This window comes from Octodon degus, unplaced genomic scaffold (genome assembly GCF_000260255.1).
Source record: "Octodon degus isolate 3935 unplaced genomic scaffold, OctDeg1.0 scaffold00130, whole genome shotgun sequence".
NCBI lineage: Eukaryota > Metazoa > Chordata > Mammalia > Rodentia > Octodontidae > Octodon > Octodon degus.
In genome coordinates, this window is record NW_004524706.1 from 4,674,180 (window position 1) to 4,693,101 (window position 18,922).

At 49.7% G+C, this 18,922-nt stretch overlaps 1 protein-coding gene across 1 annotated transcript in view; it reads right to left on the reverse strand.

The window, feature by feature from the left end:
• Positions 1 to 18,922, reverse strand: part of Grik3 (glutamate ionotropic receptor kainate type subunit 3) — a 209,286-nt gene that overhangs the window by 17,096 nt on the left and 173,268 nt on the right. The window contains exons 10-12 of the mRNA XM_004641031.1: positions 16,778 to 16,981; positions 4,819 to 5,042; positions 133 to 251 (exon numbers count right to left, since the gene is read on the reverse strand). Of these exons, the coding sequence (XP_004641088.1) occupies positions 133 to 251; positions 4,819 to 5,042; positions 16,778 to 16,981 (547 nt within the window). The remainder of the gene's footprint in view (positions 1 to 132; positions 252 to 4,818; positions 5,043 to 16,777; positions 16,982 to 18,922) is intronic.

The window sequence follows — 18,922 nt, forward strand, 5'->3', positions numbered from 1 at the left end:
CTGGCAGCTCAGCAGGGTTGGAGGCTGCCCCTGGAGGATGAGCTGGTTCTACTGATTCCACAGAGGCTGCTGGTCCTGCTGGGGATGGAAGACATCCTTCTTGGGAGAGGAGACAGGAGATCAGGTACCCACCTTGCTGCATCAGGGAGCCCATTCCAAACCAGAAGCTGTTGAGCAGAGTGAAGTTGTTTTCTACCACTTCAGAGCCAGGGTTGCAGGGGTGAGCATCGTACCACTCATAGGGGCTGAACCTGCAGAAGGAAAAGAAGAAAGCAGTTGAGGCTGAGTGCAGGGAGATGGAGGGCACTGTACCAACAGGGACCAAGCACAGGTGCAGGGTGCCAGCCACTCGGGCATCCCTGGTTGATCTGCTCAGGAGGCAGGCAAGCACCAGTCAGGCTATTCTTCTTGTACACTTCACGCCCTTTTCTGATTGTAAAAGTAAGTCAGCAAAACCTCCAAAAATTAAAAGTGGGCCTGCCCCTCCATCTACCCATTCTGAAACTCATTATCCATCTGAGAAAAAGCACTTGTACGGGAGCGTACAGGAAGCAGATTGAAAAAAAAAAAAGGAAGCAGATTGAGGGTATATATCAAAGCGCTGTTTGTGACGGTGAAAAACTGGAAACAACCTAAATGTCCTTCAATAGAGGGATGATTAAACAAACTGTACGGCAACTGTCCTTTGAAATATCATGTCACTGTGAAAGAGCAGGGACCTTCTAGATGTGTGGATGGGCCAAGCTCTTCGGAGCCTCCTGTTTGCACAAAAGGGAGTGATAAAAATCAGAACAATATGATCACATTTATATAAATAGACTCCTGAAGACATATAGAGCTCTTTCTGCGTATTTAGATGTGAATGTATCCTTAAGGGTCTGGAAGGTTCCACTCATAAAGAATATCAGTGTTTATCTCTGGAGAGGGAAGTCAGAAAGGCAGAAGGAACTTCAGGGAGGGCTGTTGCTTTATAGGGATTCGATGAATTTTTAAAAATGAGAAGATGCTTTTGAATGTCTTGTATAATTTTTTTTAAAAATGTAAAAAGAAGTAAAAGGCACTCTATAAAATATTCAAACAGTATAGAAGAACATAAAGAGAAAGTGAAAGTACCCCAGCATCCTACCTTCTGGGAGAAAACAGTGGCATATATTTTTTCAGATTTTTCTCTTGGACTGTACAAATATATATATGACAGGGGAAAATGTTATTTAAAGTACCCCACTGCCTTGAAGGAAGATGAGTCCCAATTAATAGAGGGAGTCTTGGTTGGCTGCTTGAGTTCTAGTTGCCAATATGTAGGTTTGAAGATGTGGGAAAAATTGAGATGCCCTGGAGAAATTCCTGGCCGGGGGCAGGGAGGGGAGAGAGTAAGGGGCTGGGGGCATGAGAGGCAAGTCCAGTGAATTCTGTGTTGGTTTCTGGTGTGATGATGCCCTTAAATATTATGCCTCTTTCCATCTCCCTTCTAAAAGAGATGGGCCATTATAGATTGATCACCAGTGCTCATGTGAGAAGAATTTTATTCTTATAAAGTAGAAAGACCTCTCACACAGCGAATTCCAAAGAGAGGCTTCTAATCAAGTTAAGGATTTTCAAAGGAACTGACCACACACCGGTGAGAGGCTCTAAAATCCACAAGGAAGAGATGACGGATCAGCAGAGCAGAGATGAGAGGCTGTTATGTGGAGAGATTTTGGAGAAAGCCTGTGGAGAGTTGGGCATTCAGAGCAGAAGGAAGGGGGCCTCCCAAGACAGTGGTACTGGCCAGTGCATCAGGGCATCTGAAAGGAGGCATTAGGTGATGCATGCTTTTCAGGAGGAAGCAGGATAACTAAGGCCGCAAGCCCAGGGCCACCAAGCCTGAGGATGCACAGGGTTTCACTGCTGGACCAGGAAGAAAAGAGATCCAGGTCAGTCCACCTTGAGTTAACCCTAGAAGAGTAATAAGCTTCCACAGGCTCTAGGCATAGGCTGTGGGAGAAGGCACTCCTTCAGGGGGCCCGCGGTGGGGCTGGGGACGACACTGGCTCATGAATAAAGCCAAAACTTGGGAAACACCAGATCAAGATTCTAATGTCTGGCAGGAAACAGTAAGTTTGAGGCTGAGAGAGATTCCTAGAATTTTCTATGATCTGGCAGTGAGCTTAAAAGTCACAGCCATGCCAGCTTTCACTGGGGACAAGACATCTCTGAGGCCTGGAAAGAGAGGCCTGGGAGACAGGTGGAAAGTGATTTCTGAGCAGAGTTCATGGGTTTTGCTCTTTTCCTGTGCTAGTTACACTCAGGTCATGTCATTTTGTAACACAAAAACACTACACCATAATACTGTACTGTCAGAGGACTTGGGTTTTCACTTAAAAAGTCACCAACCTCTTTCCAGATCAGCTTTTTTTTTTTTTTTTAAATGTACTTTGTGTTCTGTAACTGCTTCATGGGCAACTTTAACCATTCCTCTCTTGGGGGCACTGGCACTATCCCTGCTTCCCACTGTTGTACCTCTAGGGACACCAATGACAACAGGTGGCCTTGTCCTCTGAGGCTTTACTAGAAAGTCTTTTTAGATTCCAGAGTGTGTCTCAATGGTGACACTTGAATGAGATGAACTCTCTGAGATGGAACAAAAGTAACTGGCTCTGGAAGGGGGTCCCTTGGGTACGTGGCACTGTCTGTCACTGGCTGGGGTCTCCACCACCGTCTGAGGTATGATAGCGACAGGTATCCATTTTACAGTGTGTGTGTGTGTGTGTGTGTGTGATGCTGCAGACAGGGCAGGAAGGGTCCGGACTCCACAGAGTTGAAGAGGAGGGGCTGGATGGCTGCTGCCCGAGAGCCAGGTGCCACGTGAGTGAATGGTAGACCTTAGACTATAGCTGAGGCTGTACTAGGGTGCTCCACCTGCAAGTAAATGGGAATCAGGAGCCCTTAACTGGAGACACTCTGATTCTACTCAGGGGAGAAGACTGCAATCCAGTCCCACCCATCGAGGTACAGACAGACACTTATTGCAGCCTTCTCTTCCGTAGGACACACATTTGTGCGGGATTTGCCCAGAAAGTGGCTTCCGGGGGCTGAATGGGCAGCTCACCCTTGGAGCTACTTCCTGTAGCTGGCACTTAGGACCACATCCCTGCCACAGTGCCCACTGTTGTCTCAGTGGTGAGAAAGTGTCCTCCACTCCCTTCCTGTGTTCTTCCATCTTACTGGGCATGATGGGGTAAAACTAATGCCAGGATCCCAGGCTGGATTGCAATACTGATGGCCTGCACCATGCTGGAGCTGTCTGGGCGCAGGCCTGGGGACCAGTCCACACTTGCAGATCCCATCTTTTGGGGGCATGGCCAACTGTGTCCAGATGTCCAGGAGCAGCATGGAATGCTCCAAAAGGCATATGTCATAGGACAGGGCTGGGGGCAGTGGAAACTGTGTCCACACCGTGGATGTCTTACACTTGATCCTGACGGTATTATAAAAAGTGTGGTCACACAGCAGAACAATGAGATGTCACATCAAAATCGTCTCGCTCTAGAAATCATGAGCACAGTGACATGGACTTTGTCTCTATCCAGCACAGCCGGTCTGTTGGCACCGAGTGGTGGCTGCCCCCAACAGTCAGCTGCATGCTCTCTGGTTTGCTTCAGTCCTGGCCACTCCTGCTGCCATCACCTGGCCGCCTCTCTCCCTCATGCCAGCTGTCTGCCCTGGCATCAACTGTGTTGAATTGAAAGTCAGACAGCTCTGGTTCAACTGTGGCAAGGAAAAGCTTTCCTCCTCTGGGCAATGGAGTGACCTCTCTGAGCCTCGTTTTCTGCTTCTGAAGCTGGAGATAATTATATTCACCACACAAAGCTGTAGGAAGGATGTGAATTGTGCTGTGTGGGTGCTCCACAAGTGACAACTACACTATGATGGCCTTCTTAGCTCTATCAGAAGGGTAAGGCCTTTGTCAACTTCCTCTCTCGGAGGGGATCCTGAGTCAGCCCCCTCTAGAAATCCTTTCTCTTTCCGGAAGCTGAGGTCCTGCCCTCCAGGAGGGCAGGGTGGAGAGCAGGCTGGGCTTCTCTGCTGAGGATGACAGGCTATGAATCCGAAGGGAGGGGAGAAGCACATCAAATGGATTCACATCAAATAGACTCGGGTGAAGCTGGGAAATCTGCATCTCAGAGGGGCAGCTGCTGGGAGATTGCTGGAGCCACTGGAATTATGGAGACAGCACCCAGAGAGTGGTCCCTGGCTTTTAGGACTTTCAAAGGCTTGTTAGGACTTTGGAGACAAGAGGCGTAATGAAGGCTTCTCTGTGGCAGCTCAGTTGCTGGCTAGGCTGACCAGATAGGGTGGCTAGCACAGCACTGGCCCAGAAGGCAGGGCAATTTCATCATGTCTATTTCATGTGAATGACCCAAAGTATAAGCATGTTGTGTTATAAATATGTGCATCCCAGATACCATGTTTTTGCACATAGGCACACATGTGCCTTTATGGAACAAGATTCCCCTGAAATTGTGGCTTGTGCATGCACAGCCTGTTTTCCAAGTTTTCAGCTATTCCCAGGCCATGCAATGCATCTGGGCCTGCTGCATCAGGTACCTGGTCCTGGTAGCTTAGACCTGGATCACAAATGCTCCATGTCTGAGTCTTAAATAGAGACTGGGCAGGACAAGGCTGTGGTATGGTCCCTGAGGGAGATGAAGGGATCTTAGCCATAGGGAGGGAGAGAGCAGTAGGCACAGTAGTGGCTGAACTTTGGGTTGTGGGAGCTCACTGGGCTTTAGAAGCCTTCAACCTTGGGCTCAGGTTCTGGCTAAGGCATCACCTTACCTGGCAATGACAAAGAGGACACAGCTGACCCCCAGGTAGGCAAGAAGCACATACATCCAGATGTCCGGGGACAGTGGGTTGAGGAAGGAGAAGACACTGGGGTTGGTGCCGTTGGGCTTGCGATACAGGATGCTCACACCAAGGGTCATGAAGGGCTTGGAGAAGTCAATAGCCTTCTCACGGACGTGAGTGATGGTTAGTGGCGCCACAGCCAGGTCTGCCTTCTGCAATGAGAGATAGAAATAGAGATAGGTAGAGGTAGAGGTAGAGGTAGAGGTAGAGGTAGAGGTAGAGGTAGAGGTAGAGGTAGAGGTAGAGGTACAGATACAGGTACAGGTACAGGTACAGGTAGAGTAGAGAGAGGAAGGGGAATGAGCACCATTAAATCAGCAGGTGACAGAGCAGAGCACCTTCTTGGAGAAAGGAAGATACACGAGTGAGGTGACATTAGTGTCCTGAACCTAAAGTCACTTAACCACTGTCTAGTTTCAACATTCACTAACTCTCATTCTGGGCCAGGTTCTGCTCAGTGTGCAGAAAGACGAGGGTGAATTTGACTCTGTCTTTGTTCTCCAAGAGCTTATGACCTCGAGGAAGAGGAGAGAGATGGGAACTTGCAGAGAATGGAACTCTATTACCGCTGGGGCCCACGTGGTCCCTTCTCAAGGCAGTGCTTTGTCAAATGAGTACACTGCAGGAACAAACATTTAAAAATTGCTCCTGTTCTTTATCCGTGCCTTTCAGACACCGTGAAGAGGGCACCGCATCTGCAGCTCTTATTTCAATCCGCTTTCCTCTCGCAGCCACTTCTCAACTGCTTTTCCCCATTCCGTATGATGGATATAGTCCTAAAACCTGTCCAAAAGCTAGTTGGATGAAGATGATACCCTCCTTGGACAGTGAGGGTGAGAAAAAAGCAAATGGGCAAGTTCAGGGCCTTGTTAGTAAGGGGTAGCATGGAGAGAGAAGGCACAGGTGGTAGGGCTGGGGTAGCTCATATATTTCTGCAGTTTACTCCACCACAATTTTAACAAAGGGGTTAATTAAAGCTTGATTTCTTAGGTCTCAGCATTCCTAATCAAAATCTAAACTCCCTCCTCAGGTGGGTGAGATAGCTCAGCAGACTAAGCACCTGCTTAGGCAAGCGCAGGAGCTGGATTTGATCCCTGCTACCACATGCCACACCGGCCACATTCCTGGGCACACTGAGCTGGCCACCAAGTCTGGGCGTGGTGGCGCACACCTGCAATCCCAGTCCTAGGGAGGCTGAAAGCAGGAGGATCACTATGAGTCTGAGTTGCATAGTGTAGACCCTGTACCAAATATATTAAAAAACAAATAAACTGCCTCATCCCTGTCCCAGCTTTGCACCCCTGCCCCACTGCTGTCCTCTCACAAGGCCCCATTGAACTGTCTGATTTCCCATCTTCTCATCTCCATGCCGGGCTCACCCTGGGTCTTGTTTAGGATGCTGCCCACTTCCTGTGGTCTAATTCTCACCACCTTCTGTACCTCTGTACCTGTTGCTTCTTTCAGAATACCCCAATGGCCTCCCATTCTGAATGCCCCTGAGGCTCATCCTGTCACACAGGAAGGGGCGAGTGTGTGCTGCCCATGCCTTAGGTCGCATCTGCTTGCTGCCTGTGACTTCCCCTGTGCAGCGAGGGCTGTGGACAACCACTGCTTCTTTTCTCCATTCACAAATCCCTATCAGCCTCTAACAGTGCTCCTTAGGACAGGCTCCTCCTTGGGCTCCTATGGCTATTTATACCTCAAAGTACAAACCAAGTTATAACTTCCCTTCCTCAGTTGGGGCAGGGTGGAAGGGAAGAGCAATCCAAAAGGCCAGCACTAGAGACCCTTTGCTAAGGTGGACCTGCCTCCGAAACCACCACCCAAGGCATTGTCTCTATGTAGCTACCTGCTAGCTTGGCCTAGCCTCATCATTGCATTATTTTATGAGACTTACCAGGCACTAGTGATGTACAGCTGACTGAAACAAATATATCAGACCTCGTGGAGCTTACAGTCTGGTAGGGAGATGGACATTAATCACATTGCTTAGTAAATGGTAGCTATGAACAGCATCTCTGACTCTACTTATCTTAGACTAGGAATTAGAAATCCAATAGAAATCAGACTTCCAGGAAAGAAGTGCCGGCCCTAGTTGCTAGACAGCTTAGTGGGTGCCCTAAGCTGGGGGAGCTGGGAAATGCACAACGCTGAGGTGGCTCACCCCAGTGTTTCTCCTTCTAGTATCATCTCCCACACACCATCACTGACGCTTAGAGTCCAAGAATTTGTTAAACCCCAGGACCAAGGAGAGGTATGGAGGAGGAGCCTATGACAACAAATTGTTGTTCTGGGACCTTTTTTTTTTTTTTAAAAAAAAATGTCTGAATGTGTGTTAGAACTTGTCTGGATTTGAAGGCAGAAGAAGCACAGCTGTTACCACTCCAGTTCCTGAAAGCCCTCTCAGGTCATGGCATGGACAAAGGAGGGGATCTGAGGTGACAGAACTCTGAGGGAAGGTGCAGGAGATCAATACACATGTGCTCAAGACCTGCTGGGTTTTGGGCTTTGGCCTAAGCAGCGAGCAAGAAACCTAGTCCCTATTGTCATGGGACTTCTGATCGAGTAAGACATTAAGACATTATTGGGGTGTACACAGGATTCCTGAGTAGGGAAGGACCCAATATGACACACTCTGAAAGGTCGCTTTCAGTCTTGAAGTTCTAGAATCTTCTATAAGGTTGGCTTAATGTTAGATTCTAGATCCTGGCTTCCCCTACTTCTGCCCCTTTAAAGTATATTGTGTTGGGAATTTTTGCTCTTGCTCCAGAGTCATTGCTATCCCTCACAGTGCCCCAGGGAATGGGTTTCTAGGGACGGTCTTTGAAACTTGGGTAGATTCTCGGGAAGAACCTCAGAATCTTCCTTGGCTTTTGACAGCAAGTCAGATGAGATCAAGTTCTTTACAGGCAATGTTTATTCCACCAGAATGTTTCAGCTGCTGGAGAGTAAGCCAATCACAGGGCCACAGGCTCCCTTTCCTCCCCCAGACCCTCTAAGGGTCTTTGGAATCTCCTTGTCATTCTTCCTGGTCTCAGGCTCTCCTAAGGTTGAGAAACAGCAGAGTCTGTGGTGTGTTGTGCCTACAGCAGTGAGATAATTGGCCTCCATAACCTTCACTCAGAGTTGTGCTATGTGTTCTCCCCTGGGCTTCACGAGGGCTGGCATTCTCTATTTCATTTTGGGTGTAGGCAGGAAATACTATATTTCACTGTTGGTAACGATTTCCCAGAAAAAGGCATTATTTTGTCCAACTTCCCCTGAAAGATCGGAACAGATGTCAAGCTTTTGCTGTTTCAGTTCATTACTCAGAATGAAAGGCCCAGTCTTGGCAGGTTCTTCCCTCTCGTGCAGATTTTCTTCCAGGATGATTCATAAAATCATACTCTGTCAGGGCTGGCCAATGGACATTCAAAAATGTCCGTTCCAACCTCACATCTTTCATAGAGAGAAACTGAGGCTTGGAGAAGCTCCTCAGTCCTCCCTGTGATATTTACAGAAATTATGTCCTTGAACAAAACCAAGCCTCTGATCTGTCTAGCTCCTTCACTGATCTTGCAGAGATTCTCCTGCCTCACAGATGACCTTTCTGTATGTTTCTAAAACTCTGGTCTTCCCAGGATGTCATTTCATCTCCATAAGCAACTTTCCACTTACTGAAGACCTGCTTACATGCACCTGGCTCCAGCCCTTCTTGCTTTCCTCAGCCATGAAGGAATCTGGCCTCATTTGCTCTGCGACAGCCCCAGCTCCTAGTACTGAAGGTAAGAATGACTTACCCAGCCCCATTTTTCAACCAGTAGGATCCATCCATCATGAGAGCTGGCTGGATCCTAGCCTTATATCCCTTGTACCTGGATCATCTCCTACAAGGATCTAAGAATGGGATTGGAACTATGGTCCCAATTTGGCAAAGGTCTCCCTTCCCTTAGGACAAAGATCTACCCCAGGGTCTAAAACTTGTTCCCTGAATCCCAGCTTGCTTCCTGTGTCTGCTATTCTATTGGCAGTTGCTTACTCTGGATTCCCTAGAATGGCTTTCACCTATTTGCTTATCCCTATGCTCTGTCCTGGGATCCCCCAGAACATCTGGCTCTCAGACTGTGACCTGTTATAGTAAAATAGCAAGCACTGCTATCCTTCATGGGTACTTCCTATATGCCAGCAATCACTAGATGTGCTCTGTGTACTGCCTCCTACAATCTCTCAGAAGCTCCACGAGGCTCTAAGCACCCTCACCATATTCCAGATGAGGATATTGTGATTCAGTCAGGCTGGGAGGTTTGTCCAAGCTAAGACAGTGCTTGGACTCAAGCCACTGTGACTGCAATGCCCAACATTTTACCACTCCATCATATAAGCCACATACAGCGGGTTGATTTGAGCACAGTGTCCCCAAATTAGGTTCAAATCCTAATGGCTGGTGCCTGTGGGTATGACCATATTTGGAATAAAGATATGCCTTGCAGACATAATCAAGTTAAGATGAAATAATTAATTAGGTTGGGACCATAATCCAAAGACTAGTATTCTTATGAGAGGACACACGGACCCATACACACAGAGAAGATCAAATATGGATGGAGGCAGCTACAAGCCATGGAATGCTGAGGATTGTAGGCAACACCAGAAGTACAGAGAGAGGCCAGGAACAGATTCTCCTTTGGAGATTTCAGAAGGAACCAACCCTGACAATACCTTGGTGTCTGAGTTCTGGACTTCAGAACAAAAATAAATTCCTTTGGTTACCAGGCTTGCTGTCTTTTGTTATGGCAATTCTGCCAATTATACCCTGTGTAGGGTACACGGAGGTCCTTCCACCTTCTGCAATTGACCCCATCTGGGCACCTGTTCTGCTGGCAGGACTGAGAGCTCAGCCCACTTAGTCACATGGTAGAGATTTGAACTTGACTCTGGATCCTTCCCAGGCCACCACTGAGATTTGCATGGCTTCATGAGGCTTGGAAGCCAGCTGATATGCCCACCCCCTTCCAGACCCCTCTGCTGTCTTCCTAATGCCCACAAAGGTATGGAGTATCCATGGAATCTGTTCAGACCTCAGGTATGGGGCCTCCATGGAATCCATCTTCTCTCTTTGTCCCAGGTAGTGTTTCTCCAGCTCAACTCTTTCCCTCCAAGATTAAGGAAACATTGTGCGCTCTGAAGGGTCCAGGACCACCAATAAACCATCATCCTGAACCACCCACACGCCCAACTGGAGGGAAAGCAGGTGCGAGGGAGTTTGTGTCATCTGACGGGCCAACTTCTAGCACCTGTGATTCACTTGCCATCTTTACTGACAGCAACCTCTCCAGCTGACAGTGAAGAATGATGTGTGTGTGTGTTCCTAGGCCCCACTCCCAGGTCCCAGCATGTTCCACTCTGTGCCTGGGGCTTTCCCGAAGAATGGCAGGTCCCCCCTGCCTCATGGCCACCGAGTCCTGGGACAGTGCACCCTGGGCTCTATCCCTTATCACTTCAAGTTCTTTCCTCACATCTCTCAGGTCTCTGATCCTGGTATCAACCTAGACAGGACAGGGCCTGCCTTAGCAGAATCCAAGAGGCTAGGGATGAAGAGTCCCTCTACCCCCAGACTAGGTGAAGCCCTCGTTACTTGTTCCTGCAGCTCCCTGAGATGCTACTTGGTGAGCTGATCACCACTGAATTTTTGTCTGCAAGTTATTGTTCATCATTAGCTACTCTGGCAGCATTCAAGTATGAGGAGGACAGGGATTCAGCTTGTCTCCTTCATGCATATACCGGCTTGGCTTAGCACAAAGCTTGGCATAAAGGGTAACTCCATAAAGTTGAAAAGAAGGACCATTCTGATAGCCTGAGGTTCCTGCTCTTCCTCTGGTCTAAGGGGATGCGCTCTTGCCTCAGTTTCCCTGCTTAACACATCTCCATTCTCTGCAGCCACACTGCCCCCACCAGGTGACCTCTCTGGTGCCAGTGTCCTGACCCCTGATAGGCCCAGCTGGATTTTGCTACCCTGTTTTTTTCTGACCTGTAAGTGGATCCCCATGAGGGACAGCCATCACCACTCTCATAGCCCACCTCAGGATGTCCTGGGACATCCTCAGTCCCACCTGTTCCTTAGTTACTGCCCCAGGAAAATCTACTTGGGTAGTGTTTCTTTTTGAGCCCCATTTTGCCCTGCTTCGTCCAGGATTCTATTCCATCCTGAGGTAAGTACCCATCATGTCCTGCTTCAAAGTGTGTTGGCCCAAGGCTGGGCAGGCATGGGTAGAGCCTTCTGTGGCCTTGCAAACAGGGCTGGAGACTGAGGCTTGAGGCCAAAGCCAAGGTCTGGCTTGTGATCAGGAGAAAGGTGGGACCCCGTGGGGGCAATAGTGATGGTGCTCTTCCTGTCCAGCCTGCTTCCCCACTATAGCATAAGATCCTGACTCCAGGGAAGGGATTTTGCCCACTTTGCTCACTGCTGTATCCACAGCACTGGCTAAGGGGCCTGATTTAATAGCTTTATTTAATAAATTGATTAGTGTGAACACTGAGGGTTTTAGAAAGGTGGCACAACAAACTCTCTCTCAGGAGTGACACATGGCAGGTTTTGGGGGTGCACTGAGCCACAGATGGTGTCTTCATGGTGACGCCCTCCTCTGCCCACTGACCATTGCTAACCTCAGAACACAATTCTCCGAGCAGTCTGCATCACCTGACTAGATAGAGAACAGGTGCTCAAATATCCCCAGGTGTCAACTACTGGCTCCTGTTCCTGTGATGCTTTCCAAGGACTCCTGAGCTGATGGACACCAGACAGTGAAAAAGCACAGGTGTGCCTGTCCCAGGCCTGAGCCCCTACAGGGACAGTGCTGGCCCTGTCTTTAGGAAGGCTTTGCAGCATTCCCTGCTTCATGGTACACTATGGGGACGCACCACACCCCCACTGGCACCACTGAAGGATTCCCTTCTCCATTCCTGGGTGGCCACAGGATAGTGTCTGCCGGAGCACAGTGCTGCCAACGCTGCAGGCCTCCGTGGTGCCCCCTTTCTTGGCCAGGCCCTGCCAGGGGTGGAGGGAGATTTCGGCAACCTCAGTGTCCACCCAGGGAGGTGCCCTACACTACACTGCGCAGCCTACCTCACCAGGTAAAATGACTCCTCTGAGTCATTATCTTTCTGTTTTACTTTCTAAAAGCTTCTGTCTTCCCCTTTGTGGCACCAACCAAAGTTCAATGGAATTCACTTGTTTGATCTGGAAGGGTAAGGGCTGTTTCTGCCTCAGTCATACCTGCATCCTTATCATGGTCCTGGGTCTCAGAACAGATCTGCAGGAGGCCAGGTCAGGACACTCAGGGACCTATGCTAGGGCTGACTTTCCACCCTGGGGAAATTTGTGGTTCTTTCTTTTCTCTCCATTGCACTTGTGACCTGAGTTCTCCCATAGTCCTCTTGTGTCTTTCTGACCCCTGTGCCCCCACTCTGCTGGTTCTCCCTCTCCTCCCTCCCCAGCCTTGCCAGACCAAGTATCTGGCAGATTCTTCTTCTTTGTGCTATTCCCGTCCTACCCTGAGTCCTCATCCTCTCTCCCTGAGCGCAGTTCCTGTCCCCACCTCCTGTGCTCCCCATAGGCTGTGCTAATGATCCCCAAATCTCAGCCACCACCTTGCCATCTGCTCTGAGGTTTCAGCACCTGGCCAGCTCCTACGGGGTCCTGGATCCCAATATGCCCCAAGTGATCTTAGGACCTTGCCGCGATCTTTGACTTCTTCTAGAGGGCTTCTGATCTGGGGACGGCACTCTCACCTCTCCAGCCACCCAGGCTGGAGCTCACGCATTGTCCTTGACCCCTCCCTTCCCCTACTCTCCCATCCACCAATCATCAGTTTCGTCAATGTCAGCCCTGCCTTGATGTCCTTTTAAAGTGTCTCAATCTCTCTCTTTCCACCATGATGCTCTGAGCCAGTCTCCCATCCCCATCCCCAGGTCCCAGCCCCCAACTGTTGCTGTTTGGTTTAGGAGCAGAGGATCTTCCTCCACCGCCAAGCTGATGCCATTCCTTGGCTCCCCATTCTCTAGTTGTGTCCTGTAGCTTCAGGATTAAAATAATAAAATAATTCATTCTATCACCCAAGACTTCAAGGCTCATCTCCTGCTTCTTTCTCTAGCAGCTACCTGCCTCTTGGCTTTGGGATCTACGCCCTGGGGCTTTGCCTTCCCCAAGCAGGCTTCTGGGCACCTGGTGCCAGGACATACAAGTTCTGGATGGCAGGAGGGTGATTCCACTATCCAAAAAAGGCCAGTACCCCAAGTAAAGTACCAGGTGGTACTGTGGTATGGGCCTCAGTTCCCTGTGAGTTTGGTCAATGTGAGTCCATTCTCCAAGGTTACCTATTTGGATTTAGCAAGATAAGATCTAGATACGGACCTCTAGGTCTAGACCAATGACGGCAAGGCTTTTAGAGGCTGAGAGCCCAAATTGTACCCTAAACCCCATGTATTTATCCCTAAGGGCCAACCCTGTAATTAAACCTGCATATCTGATGCTTAGCTGTTAAGCAACTTGGCTCACCTGCCGACAGAGGGCTCTGAATGCCCCCTGTGGCACGCATGCCATAGGCTCGCCACCACTGTCCTAGTCTATGTCTGGATTAGCAGGATGTGTGTGCCTGGTAAATCACCCCTCTCCCTGCCAGGAGAAACTCAGACACACAGTAGACCAGGAGCTGCCCCTGGAGGGAATGGTACCGAGCAAGACAGCTGCTGTGTTGAGTACTTTCTGAGCACCAGCCCTTCTGATACATTTTTAACACTTTCTCTCATGAAATCTTCCCATAAACCTTGAGCAGGAAAATGCCTCTATTATCCCCACTTTACAGATGTGGAAATAGAGGCCAGAGAGGGGTTGGGTAACTTTCCCACTGTCACTCCTGTGCTAGGCCTGGGCTTCCAATCCGTTTCTATCAGATGCCATGAGGGAGAGATCAGGCACAGAAAGGAGCAGACAGTGTTTGAGGGAGGAAATTGAGAACCGGTAAACAAGTGGGCATGGAAAGGCGATGGGGGTGGCATCTCTGCCTGACCAATTGTGTCTGGGGGGCCTGTAGTTCAAGGTCACTCAGGAAGGTGAGGGTGTCAGCAGGAAGGAGACACCCCTCCAGGTGCTCCATCTTCTTCCACGACCTGGCTCCGTGGGAGGCCACGTGGCATGGGACAGAGGCCAGCAAGGTGTCAAGGAAGGGCGTTTTAAGTCCTACTGGTCGGAGGTGCCACCCAGGGCCTCTAAATGGGGCTCGGGGGGCAAATACTGACAAAGGTGGGTATTCATCATTTTTACACTTATGTGCGGATCCCTAATAAGGAAGTAATAATATTACCAAGTCTTTACCTCGCTTTCTATGAGCTAGTGAGAAGACTAATTATCTGACGACACTAATAAATGGTTATGATGTTATTAAAAATGGCATCAAGCTAGGATTAATAGGCTCATCAATTGTAGGGAATTGGGTTTAACAAGGTCTCCTGCATGTCCTATCGGGCTCGTGGCCTTATGGATACTGGGCCGCCCCAAACAGTGTTCTGCTACAGAGGCGGTAAATGAGGCTCCCTCCTCTCCCCAGCTGAGGGTCAGCTCAGGAGCTCTAGTAGTTGGTGAGTTTTCTTATCACATTTCTCTTCTAAAAAATGGCTCTCAAAGTTCTCAGGCAACTGGAGATGGTGTAGGCAGGACGGACTCAGCTTGGCTCACTCCTGTACCACAGCCTCTGCTGCCACGCGACCCCTGCTTCCCAGTACAGCTCTCCTCTGCAGATGCCAGGCTAAGAGCCCACCTGGGGCTCGGTCTCTAGGCCCCCACTCCTAAGACACAGGAGAGCGGATAAGACAGAGGTGTTGCTGGGGTCTACCGACTAATTTCCATAATAATTACAGTTATTACTAACAGTGGTGACAACAGCACTCCCTTCCATTTGCACGGAATTCCGCAGCCCAGGAGCTGCTTCCCTACCAGATGGCTCCTTTAGCCTCACGGCAGTGGGCTGGGAAGAATGAGGTGCAGGTGCCATTATTCTCACTGTCAGGAAACAGGAGTCTGGGAGAAAAAAGGACTTCCTGAACCCCTCTCCGAGGAGTAACTGGAGGGATAAAAATAAAAAAAATAATAGCACATCCTGAGGCAGTGTTCACTGAGTGGAGCACATACACCAGTTCAGTTCTCACAGCAGTCTTGGGAAGGACATAATACTCATATCATCTGCCTTTTACAGATGAGGAAACTGAGGTACAGAGGGGGGAAGAAGCTATCCAGAAACACACAATAACGAAATGGCAGAATGAGGAACAGACCTAGCCCTGGTGTGCGCTTGCTCATCGGCCTCTCTCCTAGCAGTCTCCCTTGAGCTCCCTTCCAGCAGCCCACGATGTGATCACTGAGGCCTTCATGCCTGGGCCCTCATGCTCTGAGCTCTGGCCTCCAAGCCTCCATAAGGAAGCCACTGCGGACAGAGGAGGTGCCTCACGGAAAGCCTGACTGCCCTGCCCAGGGAAGTGGCAGCCCTCCCAAGCCCTAGCCACTGCTGGGACTCGGCTACAAATAAGCTGCAGGGAGCTGCTTCTGTCCAGGCAGAGCGTGACGGCCCAGGCCTTCCTCAGTGGTCACTGCTGGGTGGGCTCTCTGGAGAGGTCACAGTCCAGGGCTACCTAGGCAGAGTCACCAAAGACTCTAAAGCTTTGAATCCAACTCTATCCCTTACTGGATGGGGGGCCTTCACCTCTCTCTGCCTCTGTTCCAGTGAAATGGGTGCTCCTGATGGCCCCTTCTTCAGCAGGCTGTTCTAAGAAGCGAGAGGAAGGATCGAAGGAGTCTGGAGCAGATCTTCGCCTCCATGAGCTTCAGAAAGAAATTCTTTTGATGGACATTGCTTTTGCCCAGCTGAGTGCCCTGAATGGAGGCAGGGCAGGAGCCAGGTGGGAGCGTACACAGTGCCTCGTCTCAATCCTGGGACTACTTTGGCAGCTACAGGGCTGCTAATTCCTGCTGCAGCAAAAATGAAGCAATGGAGCCTCAGGGAAGCTGATGAACCTCCCCTGCAGTGCACATATTAGGTAGTAAAGTGGGATTTGGGCCTCAGGTCTGCTGGAGCCCAGCTTGAGCATCTAAGAACTAAGATATATTCTCTCTCTCTCTCTCTCTCTCTCTCTCTCTCTCTCTCTCTCTCTCTCTCTTTCTTTCGGTGGAACTGGGGATTGAACTCAGGCCCTTGCACTTGCCACGCAAACACTTATTCTACTGAGCTATCTCCCCAGCCCCTAAGATATATTTTCTGATAGTACCTTATAAATAAGGTTTGCAAAGGGCTGGCCAGATAGCTCAGTGGATTAAAGCGTCTGCTTAGGCAGACAAAGGGACTGGGGTTTGATCCCTGGCATGCTGTGCTAGCCCTACCCCTGGGGTGCACTGAGATGGTGATTGAGACTGGGTATGGTGACATGTGCCTGTAATCCCAGCACTTGGAGGCTGAAAACAGAAGAATCACTATGAGTCTGGTATGTGTAGTGAGACACTGTAGACCCTGTACTAAATACAAAAAAAAAAAAAGTTTCCTAGGTGACTCTGGGCTGGGCCCTACACCAGCCACAACACTCTCGAGGGGAGGAGTGGGAAAGTTAACACGTCCATTCCACAGAACAGGAAGCTGATCACAGAGGTCAGATGAGTTAGTTGTCCCCACAGCTGATAAGGGAGGAAGTGGGACTGAACTCAGGCCCTCCCGATTGCACCCCTGCCGGAGTGCCCCTAGCCTGCAGCTTCTCCCCATCTTCTTTTCACGGCCCTGTCTTCTGGGCTCCCTCCCCTGATGTGCAAAGAGCCCCTTACCAAGCCCTGGGGCCCTCGTCCTCCACCCCTGCTGCTCCCCTCCCTGCTTACGTGATCAATGAGCTCCTTGACCATGCCGTTCCACTGGCCCTTGTCGTCCTGCGCCCCATACTTGCCGTCCTCCACCAGCCGGATCTCATAGGAGAAGCCCAGGATGTGCGCCAGCTCCTTGAGCAGGTCTATGCAGTAGCCCTCGAACCGGTCATTCCCATACAAGGTCCGGTCAGACTTCCGGAACATGACAAAGGGCTCCTCCTGCAGAGACCAATGGAAGAGCAGAAGACAAAGGCTGAGGGAGTGGTGGGAGCAGGCACAGGTTGGAGAACTTGGGCTGGAATCTCTGCTCTTGTTGTTTAAAAAAATTGGAGTGACTTGGATGAAAGGTCTAAGGGAATTGGGATAAAAAAACTCACACCTTTTGAGAGGCAATTTGGGGCCCTGAAATTGCAACCTACTGACAGTCCCTGGTTCAAGGTAAGAGTTCCATTGATTTAATTGCCCAGCATCACAGAACTGCTAAGAGGTAAAACAGGGATTTGAACTGGAGACTGGATTCCATAGCCCAGCTTCTCCCAGGATTCTGAGTATGGTTCTTTGTTCCGCAGCATCCATATCTCCTACAACTTGTTAGAAATGTATGTCCCTGGGCTCCCTTCTGGACCTACTCTACCAGAAATCTAGGTGGGGCTTAGCACCTTGTGTTTTCCAGCCCTCCAGAGAGGGTTGGCCTCAGGTCAGCTGGAGGACATGGCTGTGGAGAGCTCTTCATCAAGTGTCATCCCAGCTTTTCCTTCAACTCCCAGCTAGCTGATTAGATCTACACACTCCTGATGCAATTGTTTCCAAGGATCCCCTCTGCTCTCACATTAGGATCTGCCAGGCGAGTGATAACTGATAGCAGCTTCATTTGTATGTGGCTGTGCCAGGCCTGGGAAATTAGTAAATGAGCTCCTGCCTGCAGAGGGCTCTGAACAGAGCCCAGCAGAGGGCAAGAAACTGGTGCTGCCTTGTGTAACGTTAATGTCAACCCCTCAGGGTAGGTGCTAATAATCTCATTTGATGGATACAAGAAGTGAAGTTCAGGAGGATAAGTGACTTGCATCAGCTTCCCTAGCAGTCACTGAGAGGCCTCTGAATTGGGAGGCCCTTGGCCCCAAGGTGTAACTTCTGTGCCAGGGACCCTAAGTTCTAGGGATAGGTGATCCTTAAGAAGTGGCTGGTTGGGCCAGGGACATCTATCTTGCACCAGATTTTCCTGCTTTGGGGTTCACCTTGTACCACTGAAGGAAAGCCTGAGAAGGGCTTGGAGTAGGGAGTGGCTCTGCCTGACTCCTGATTCACAAACAATGCCTTATAAAGATCAATTGGGAGGAGAGGCACAGAAGCCAGTGGAAAGAACCAGCTTGTCCAGGTTGGGACACAGAGTGAGGGACTGGCATGATCCAGGCCCATAGCATGGTTCCAGAATCCAGGTCAATCTGGAAGGGCATGTTCTGGCCAGCTTCACCTGCCCAGAACCACTTATGAATCCCACACTAAGACCAGAGGTGGTTCATTGAATTCGCAGAAACAGTTTTTAAGTTTTCACTATGTACGAGGGATCAACTTTTTTTTTTTTTTTTTTGTTTGGTGCTGGGGATTGAACTCAGGACCTTGCAAGGCCCTTGCACTTGCCAGGCAAGCACTTATTCTACTGAGCTATCTCCCCGGCCCCCAATTTAAACTCTTGACTGTTTCAGTCTCATGAGCTTAAAAGGTAGGTGACATTATCCCTACTAGATCAAGGAAGAAACTGTAGTTCAGGGAATGTCACACATGAACTGAATACAATTTGATGGGATCCAGTTCAATCCTTCCTATATGGTCAGCATCCTTGCCTGGGGTTGTTTTCCGTTCTTCCCCTGAGATCAGACCTCCCTACATCTGAAGACTACATCTGCTCTTCTAGATCTCAAATTCAGGTTGAGAGCGGCATCTGGACCACTCTAGCTCTATCTGACTCATCTGGCCTCCTTCTTCAGCCCTTCACCCTGTTCATGCCTGGAGCTTCTCTGCTCCCTTCTGTTCACTAACTGACCCCAAGCCCACCTTGGCACCTTCACAGAATGCCTCCAGCTTTCAGCTGATGGGTGATAGCCTATAGCTGATGGAGAGCCTGTGTCCTAGGAAGCCAGTGGCCACTTGCTGATGATAGAG